This window comes from Seriola dumerili, unplaced genomic scaffold (genome assembly GCF_002260705.1).
Source record: "Seriola dumerili isolate Sdu_G_001 unplaced genomic scaffold, Sdu_1.0 BDQW01001087.1, whole genome shotgun sequence".
Classification (NCBI taxonomy): domain Eukaryota; kingdom Metazoa; phylum Chordata; class Actinopteri; order Carangiformes; family Carangidae; genus Seriola; species Seriola dumerili.
In genome coordinates, this window is record NW_019175342.1 from 482,038 (window position 1) to 491,672 (window position 9,635).

The window sequence follows — 9,635 nt, forward strand, 5'->3', positions numbered from 1 at the left end:
GGAGAGTAAACTATGACTCAGACATGAATATAAGTTCGACAAATCAAGCAGACGTTGCAACCCTCATATTCATCGAAGTCTGTCCCCGCATCTCATCCCACTTCTTTTTCTCTTTTTGCAGGAACAAGAAAGGAATAAATACTTCCCCTGTCAGCCACTGATAGAAAGCTCAGTGCTGCTGCTGCTGCTGCTGCTGCTGCGGAGGCCAGTAAAATGTAATAAAACCTTGTACTAAATACAGAGTTAGCTTTCTGCTGCTTCCTGGAATACAGTGACAACCCTTCTCTGCTGAGTTATCGCCCACCATAAAAAAAAAAAAAAAAAAAAAACACATAAACAGGTGGGAGGTGTATCTCTCTTATGAGTCCATTTACTTTCTTACTTTCACATAATACTGAAGTCTCAGCACAATTACTTACAATAATAAAAGAAGAAAAAAAAACAAAACAAATACAGATATGAGGGCTCAAACACAATGTCCTCAGGGTTGTTGCTTGTCCCAACATCACATGGCACAAAAGTCAGCTGCAGTACTTTTCAGCTGCTATTGTATTACTGCGGGTACATCATTGACTTTATGCACCATCAGAGTCACATTGTTCCACTGAACACCGCACCTGCTTTGTCATTATAAAGGAGACCGGCTTAGTAAATCACACTCTTGGTGCTGCAGGTGTGTTCTTGACTTTCAGATTATATATAAACGGTGCCCTCTGCAGAACGTTTAGCAAAACTACAGCAGTCCATTTTCAGTAAGTGTTGCTTGTTGCCTTTTCCCTCACAGTTGCTATACACAGTGTATGTGTGTGCTGTGCACATGCTAAGATACAAGACTAAAGAGGAACAGAGATTTTGCAGTTGGAGAACCTCAGTCTGCATTTGCAAAATTATCATTTTTTTATCAGAAGGTTATTTATAACCTCATTTAATTCAACTGAAAAAAACAGAAAATTGGGAAAACTCAAAATTTCAATGCAGCAACGTTGAGTAAGATTTTGAGTATGATGATTTTAATCTCTTCGATGTAGGGTTTGAGTTTATCCAATGTAGCATTTTATGTCTGTTAACTTATTTATAAATTAAATTATTTTTTGTCATCTATTTTACCTTATCAAGCCTCTTCCGTCACAGACAGCCCAAGAAGCTTGTTTCTCATTATGACTCTGTGACTCAAGTGTGTTTCATCAGAAGGGTTCAGGAAGTGTCTAAAGTACACACAGTGCCTGTCTTCATCATGGTTCGCATTGCTTTGATTTTGACCATCTGACCCTCTGAGACGTGTATAAAAAGACACATTACAACCTCCATCATGTAACTTATTTTTGTAACATTTATGCAATGCATGCTGGGAGGTACATGCAAATAAGCTGCCAAAGCTTTTAAAGGACTTAAACTGATGAGTTAATTGAATGATCGTTTGGCCATTCAGTCAACTGAACTCATGATTTTAAGCTCTGACAGTGTTAGCTAATTAAACAACTTCAACTTGAAGCTGGCAAACGTATCTAATTACACTCAGTTCATTAAAAAAAAAGTTTATTTAATATAAATTACAATGATTTTACACTGCAAAGGATAATGTAAACGCAGAGTGAAAATATGGTTTCCTACAAACAAATCAAAAGAATTTTCTCACTTTGAAATGAATCACGTCACACACCATCATAAATCACAGTCTCAGATTGAGATTATAAATTATCACTTTCCTTGAAACAAGAGAATTTGATTTGTTTGGTACAAATCAATTTTTTACTTCAAATTTTGATAATAAAGTTTTTCAGGCCAGCAACATGTAATTGTTATTTAGTAATTAGTTTGCATGTGTGTATTTATGTGTGTCTGTAAGTTGGTATGTATGCAACAGATCTGTAACATGTATGTTTATATCACTATTCTGCTGTTTTACATGTATTTGACTTTGTATGTTTTTTGTCTGTTTGTTTTTTGTTCATTTTTTCTTCTGGTTTTGAAACAGTAAGTGCTATATAAATTTTAAAAAAAACTTTAATAACTTCAAGAAAAAAAAACAATGTTCAAGCACGTGTAAATGTACATACTTTAAATAATGTTGATGGAGCTGGAATGACCTGCAAACCTACAAATAGCACTGTGAAATAATTTGAAATATTAGTTAAGCCATAACTGTTAGACGGGTTGATTATTTGACTTCACATGACAAAGTTCATTTAGCAGCTAATATAAAATTCCATGACATGTGGGCAAACTCCATCTGCTGATGAAGATCCTCTGGTGTAGCTGAAAGCCCCAGAGCAGCTGCTAAATGGACCTCGAGGAGAGATGTTTTTGTCACCTGCTTTTTCCAAGGTCAAGAATAATTATTCATAATAATAATCCTAATAAAATCTGTATTTAAATTATCTTGCTCAGTTTCATGAAAGATCAGACATCAAACATCACATCCCGTCGAACTGTTCAATTTTACTGCTGCGCATGAAATAGGAATTTAGGAAACAGCTTCTTCCTGTCCAGCTGTGCAACTCCAACTGATGCTACGCGGATAAGCTGTGATAAAGTATAAACACACACATGAAGTAGGGGGAGAGAGAGAGAGAGAGAGAGAGAGAGAGGCAACAAAAGAACAAACATTTCTAATGGATGGGGGATGTGAACGTGGAGAGAGAGTTCCATAATGGAGATCTGGAGGCTGTCTCTGTGTCCCCATTGGCCCACTCCTGCACATAAGTAAACACAAACACAAACACAAACACACACAGATAAGCTATTAAAGTCCTCAGCTTGTCATTTCCTGTGGCATAGTCTATATCCTACCACTGCTTTCCACTGCGTTAAATATGATTTCCTGTCACACCGTTCCTAAATACAGCACATCAGTCTCAAGCATGATCGTTTTGTAAATGATAATCTTTTAATATTAGTAGTAAATAACAGTAAAGAATCTACTAACTATTATTTAAATGAATCTGTAGGAAAAGTTGAATAAGGAGGATCTTTTGTCTTGCATTCTCCCCTAATTTCTCTAAGGGTGAATTTCTGCTGTAGCTGTGGTTCAGCTTTCACTTCTGCTTTCCCACACTGTCAGAGTTCCTACATGCACTATTTCAGACATCACCATGTCTGATCTTTCTCTCCATGCTCCACCAGCCTTCATCAGTCCTTGGAAGTTGTTCTTTTTGACATATGTGTAATTCTGTCATTCTGCCTTTCAGATTATACTTTAAAGAATAGAGGTAATTCTTGATGAAATGAATGCTCTTTAAGTAGAAAATATGAGACGATCACTCTCACTGCTAAGCACGACACATCTGATATCAAATATTCATTTTCTGTTGTGGCTGGTTGATGACGGCCGGTTAGTTTTTGTGTCAGCCGGCGTCCTGCCCTCCTGAGGTGGCAGCTCAGTAAGAATGCACAGAGAGAAAGAGCGAGCCTGCAGAGAGCCTCTAGTCTAATGAGAGCCCATCATCAGGCTAATTAATGAAAGTGATTACAACTAATGAGAGGCGGACCCAAACACTGCACACCACTACTAATGAGGAATATGTGTGGGCTTGAGCTGATCGTGTGTTTGGTGATTGGCAGTGCGTGTGTGTGTGTATGTGTGTGTATATATGTGTATGATTGTGTGCTTACAGCAAAGGGATCAGGGAAGTTCACAACTGTGTGTGACAGTGAACTTACAGCAGAAACATAGAGGCAGCTGAAATACCAGAAATACCAAAAGAAAGAGGCGGACTAATGTCAGAGAGATGAAGACTGAATCAAGTCTCCTATGAAGTTTTCTTAAGACGTAAATCTCAAAATACTGGTATGGAAAGTTAAATATGAGGCACAAAAGTAAAAGGAAGCTATTGCAAGCTTACTCATAACCGATAAATCATCCAAGTTTTTTTAGTAGCCATTGGAGATCAGGGTTTTGATTCATATTTACCTCAGAGGTGAAGCTTGAACACCTGAGTGGAGGGTCTGTAAAAACAACAAGTAGGTACAATAACAATCAGTCATTTGTATATCTGTTTCTCTTTACTTGGAATTTTGCACAACTATTAAAATATCCTGGAGGAAATAAGAGGAATCTGATGTTTTTTTTTTTTAAAGAATTAAAGTAGCTACAAATCCAGAGGAGGAAGTGTACTTCTGAAGAGAAGAACTCACCAACAATATGGTCCTTAGCATTTACAGCCCAGAATTGTCCATCCTGCCTGAGACAGTTCAACACAGCAGATGATCATATACCAATGCTGCACTGCAGTAATGCATTTCATGTACCAAGTTATAAGAAAATCAGCTTGATAACAATGTAAAGGCAAGCTTATACTGTTAAATGCTGGGTATTCATATGATTAATAAAGAGATATCAATCTTGTCTGAGAGACAGTATAGATTTTAAAACTATAACATATTTAATTCTCAGCAATTATAAATGAAGGCCTGTAAAACGTTCTTACTGTCTAATAAATCAAACTTAAGGGAAAAAATTATTCTGTATTGATAAATATATTTATCATCTGATTGTCGAAAACTCTGCTTTTACAATACCTTTTCTTCTCTTTCTCAGCTGCTGCTTTTGCTGTTTGAAGGAGAGTGAAAAAAGAAGTGAGTGGGGAAATAATACATTTCACGAAGGAGGGCTTTCGTAGTGGTGTAGATGTATTAGTGCGAGAAGCAGAGATTCATGTGTGAAATACCTTTCCTGAGCGCCACCAGAACCACGAGTAACACTGAAAGGAGGAATAATACCACAGCAGAGAAAGAGCCCAGTACAAGAGGCCAGTCCACACCTGACGAATCTGCAGACATCACGTAGGCATTATTGTCAGGTACAAAAAGGATTGTAAGATATAAAACTTTTTTTTTTTGTTCAGGACCACTGTAGTAGTTCAGTAGTTGTAGCTACTTAAAGTGTTCAGTAATGAATTTCCTTGCACCTCAGACAGTCGTGATATATTTTAAGAAAGTCTGCTTAATCTTTTGGCTTTTACTTCCTGAAACTCAAAATCCCCATGAAAGAAAACCCCTAATGAAATAATGACATGATATTGTACACCTACCTAATGATGAGGGAGGGGAAATTCCTGAAAGACGAGAAAAGAAGCAATCAGCCACATTTTTGCAAAAACTTCTGACCACACCAAACACATACTGTATGAGCCTAGATCTGTACCTCTGCTTACAGCCAGAGAGTGGCTGAGCTCAGACTTCTTTCCCAGAAGAACACTGTACTGGCATTTGTAAAAAACCAAAAGAGTTTCCTGGACAGGCACTGGGAAAGTGGCCTGATGGTGGATCACTTTGGCCTGGTGAGTGGCAATGGGATGTTCATTATCTGCCAGGTAGAGGTAGAACACAGCACCAGGGTATGCAGGAGACCCTGTGCAGAGCAAATGCCAAACGTCTGTCTGCTGTTGGAGAACAAGAGTGGGCAGTGGGAGCAAATCTGGCAACAGATAAAACCAGAGGAAACATGAAAAGTACTGCCATGAAAAATATATATATGTTCCTAGGTAACATAAATAAGTTGCTTCAACTAGAGCTGAAACAATTGTTCAATGAATCATTAAGTTAATGGGTAGAAAATGAATCTGCAATAATCATAATAATCGATTAATCATTTAAGTAATTTTTAAAGTAATGATATGAGAATATTCGCCAGTTAAAGCTTCTCAAATCATTCAACTTGGCCTTAGTGAAACTGTGATGGAGGGTGGTTTTCAGTATTGTTTGACATTTTCTAGACCAAATGATTTATTGATTAATAAGGAAAATGATGCCCGAGTACATTTTCCAAATTTTCAGTAAACACTGTAATAATTTCCATCAAATTCTGATGACAAAAGCCAACAATCACCTTTTTTTGCAAATGTCCATGCATACAGTGATTAATCCAGTTGCTGGATTGTTTTTGCTTGTTTTTTTTACAGTCATCATAATAGCAGTAAAAACACTGCCTTACACACTATAGCACGACAATGTCATTTTTTTAATCAATAAAGTAATAGAATAATAGAATAATAGAATAAATCTTTACTAAAACATTTAGTCAGTGAATTAACAGAAGAACGTTCAACAGGGATACTGTTGGAAGTGAATTGAAAGGTTATCTGGGACATCCTCACCTGTGACTGTGACTTGAATCATGTTGCTAACAGTTGAATTAACCAGTCGCCTTTTTTTGGTGATCTGGTAGATACAGGTATACTCTCCCTCCTCTTCTCCCCTCACTGGCCCCACAGTAAAGACTCCTGGCTGAGGTTCAGGGCTTGATACCTGACTGGCCTGAGGCTGGGCTATAATAGATGTGGTCCCTGTGTGCTCAGCATACTTCAGCAAAAGGAAGGTGTCTGGTTTGTTGTTGTAGCCAGACTGGGACTGAGTCTGAGATGAAAGATCAGGGACTGAGCAGCTGAAGGTCAGCATGTCCCCACGTTTTACCACACCAGTAGACGGCACCATAGACAAGACTGGAGAAGGGAAAGAGGGTATGGAGCGAGTTGGGGCAGTTTCTGGGGAAGTACAAATAAGGAGAGGAGAAGGAGACATTTATCTACATATTCTTTCTCATTATTTTTACAGATCATCCATTGGCACATAAATCACGTAAAACCTAACATGATGCTGTGAACCTTGGTTTGTCGCTGTTGGTAGCCAGACTTCCTTCTGTAACCGTCAACATTGCAAGCCAGTGCACATTGTGTTTGATGTTTTCTGGGTGTGTGTGTGTGTGTGGTTTCTATATGAAATGCAGGATGTAACTACAGCTACACACCCATAGAGCAGAAGACAATAAGAGCTCACAGAGAGCACCTGCATGCAGCAGTGTGCTTTAAGAGTTAGAGAGGAGCGGATGTGAGTGTTTATTATTCTATACCACGTGTAGAATTAACCCCTGGCACAGATTGAACAGATCAACTCAAACTTAAATTCCTTTGTTCCTTGTTTAAATGTAAAGCTACAGCCTTGACCTCATCATCTATCTGCTTTGTCCCCTATATGGACCAGTGTCTTGCTTCTTTCCATTTACTAAAATGATGATTTGGGTGATATGAGAAGACCACAGACCAAGATAGTCAAGATATACATCTCTGACAAAAAACATACAAACCTCTTTGCTGCTCCAGTCTCAAATAGGGACTGAATGCACTGTATCGGCCTCCCTGGTCCCTGTACAGACAGCAGAACAGTTCACCTGAGTCCCCTTCAGGTACCCTGAAGGTGAATTTAACCTCATCAGTACCAGACTGCAGCTCCTGGGAGTCCACCTACGTGAATGAAAAAAAGTACAGGAAAAAAATAAAATCATAGGAACCAAGTGGTAGCCCAAAACACTCGAAAACCATACACACATTCTTATAAAAAGAAAAGAAAAATTACGTTCTCTCTGATCTTGTACAACATGAAGAGAAACCCATGATGACCCTCTGGGACCTTGCAGATTAGGGTCACTGAGTCATTTGATCTTAAGTAGATGTTCAGGGTAGGTGCTGGAAGAGTGGGAGAGGAAGTGGAAGCAGAAAGTCTTCCTGGACACGAGAGAAAGGTGTGACATACAGCAGGAATCAGTTGAGTTTCACACATTTCTTACGAGATGAGCAACAGTGCAGCAGATGTGTAAAAACACTACTGCAGTTGCTACATGTGGTAACGCTCACTTTGTACCAAACTGATGATTGCAGCTGCTGAGGAATTGAAATTGGGACAGGAAATTAGAAATAGAGCCTGTAAATCAGATATTAAGTAAATTTAACATAAACAGACAGAATTGAACTATTGTTTGCTTCTTCTACATGCCAAAAAAAATCGATTAAAAAAAATCAGCAAATTCATAGTTCTCCTGAAATGTATTCTTAGTTTGTGTTTTTTAGTTTTTGGACAAAACAAAAGAAATAATTATGACAAGATTGTATTTAGAATCATGCTTATACTTACCCCAAAGTTGTAGAGAAGTAAATATCAGAGTATATATCCAAAGTGATCGTCCACCACTAACAACCTGCATCTTTGACACAAGAATCAGACTGGCTGAAGTATGAAAGCACTTACAAGCACAGGCTGCTTCTCTCTCTCTCTCTCCGCTCTCTCACTCTCTTCCTCTCCCTCTCTCTCTCTGTTTTCTTAATACATACGACATCCTCTTAAAGAAAGAACGATGGGGGAAGTCGAACCTGTAAACACATTTCCCTTTTTGGAACTGCTCGGATGTGAATGGTATGATAAATATAAATAGGAGGCCTGAGTGTCATTAAACCACATATGAAAATGTTACAGCATCAGCACATTAATGGAGACTTAGAATAACTAGTATTCCACACCATGTCATCTGTTGCCATTAAGACGTTATAGTTGTGCTTGACAATAAACTGTTTTTTTTAGGGTCAAATATGTCTGTTGTCATCTTTATTGAATTAAAGTTATGTTGTAATTCAACATCAGAATGATGTTACCCATCACATTAGTACATTCATTTCTTGAAATTAATATATGATGTTCAATTCTAGGATTCGTCTTTCTATGATACAATAAAAATGGAGGAAATGTTAATTTGTTTTCAACTGTTTTGAGTCAAGAATGCTATTATGACAAAGTGCTTCTAGCATAGCTTCAATAAGATTATCATATATATTGTACTAGAAATACTGTCATAGTGCTAATATTGTAGTTTTATTGTTTGTTTGTGCAAATAAAGACTAAATACTTATTGCAGAATACCACATGTTCAACTAACTTATAAATAGAGTTCTATTGGGAATTTTATAAAAATCCTGATCTCATTTTGTATTCACAGAGATGGCCTGCATCTCCCCTAAACACAATACATGGATATTTTTTGGTACATTTTATGCATTTCAAAGAAAAGTTTGATCAAGTCTGGGCAAAAGCCTCATTTTCATTATGCAAAAAATAAGTGGGCATATAAGTGTGGGAAAAGTTTGTAGCAGACACATCTGGAGATGATGGCAAAAAAGAGAAATTTGATAATAGTGACCAAGAATTAGGTCATTGTTAGATAGAACAAGATGTTTATAAACTGTATCAACAACTCCAAACTCCAAGCTTAAATCTCCGTGAAGCAGAGGAAGTTAGTTTGCTAGACTGGAACTCAAGCCCAAAGGACAATTAAAGTGCACGTTATACATTTAATTTTAATTTAATCTCAAAATTGTAAATCCTCCTTTCCACATTACTCTGGAAAGACTCATGTTTCATTATCATTCATCTAATGTAAGACTAGGTCTGGGCAAGACATAAAAACCTTCCGAGGTGCAGGTTTCTGACACTTTTTCTTTAAGAGCCACTGTTTATAAAAAAAAAAAAAAAAGAGAGCAGAGGAAACTCAACAACAACTCAAATGCAACAACATTTTAAAACCATTTAAAACCATTAAAAACACATCACCTGCATTTCAGCCTTTAAGGAACGTGGGTTTAACAGGACGACATTAAAAATATGATAGTGTTTCGTAAGTGCATCACAACATCAAATACAGAAGAAAATTACTTTTTTTTTAGAAAGAGGAAGCGTTATTCTAGTCTAAAAATGCAACCTCTGAGTCATTTTCCTTAGCAAAATGCAAAATTCCCCCATTTTAACCATGAAGTTTCCAGGAGGCTGTAAATGAAGAGATGAGTTTCTCTCCCTCCTGTACTTTTCATGTGATC

General features: G+C 37.4%; 1 protein-coding gene across 3 annotated transcripts; it reads right to left on the minus strand.

The window, feature by feature from the left end:
• Positions 1 to 1,942: 1,942 nt before the first annotated feature.
• LOC111237682 (leukocyte immunoglobulin-like receptor subfamily B member 3) lies at positions 1,943 to 8,055 on the minus strand. Of its 3 annotated transcripts, none has more exons than XM_022766876.1 (11): positions 7,906 to 8,055; positions 7,351 to 7,499; positions 7,082 to 7,238; positions 6,096 to 6,482; positions 5,144 to 5,350; positions 5,031 to 5,054; positions 4,668 to 4,769; positions 4,519 to 4,549; positions 4,135 to 4,181; positions 3,911 to 3,945; positions 1,943 to 2,693 (listed from the first exon to the last, which is right to left on the minus strand). In XM_022766876.1, exons 1-11 carry the CDS (start codon positions 7,973 to 7,975, stop codon positions 2,610 to 2,612), a joined length of 1,293 nt encoding a protein of 430 aa, XP_022622597.1. In that variant the 5' UTR covers positions 7,976 to 8,055; the 3' UTR covers positions 1,943 to 2,609. The 3 variants fall into 3 exon arrangements, 2 of the variants coding, with proteins under 2 accessions (XP_022622597.1, XP_022622595.1); XM_022766874.1 differs by having other exon boundaries at positions 5,144 to 5,416; XR_002665784.1 differs by having other exon boundaries at positions 2,637 to 2,693; positions 4,135 to 4,177; positions 5,144 to 5,416.
• Positions 8,056 to 9,635: the final 1,580 nt, after the last annotated feature.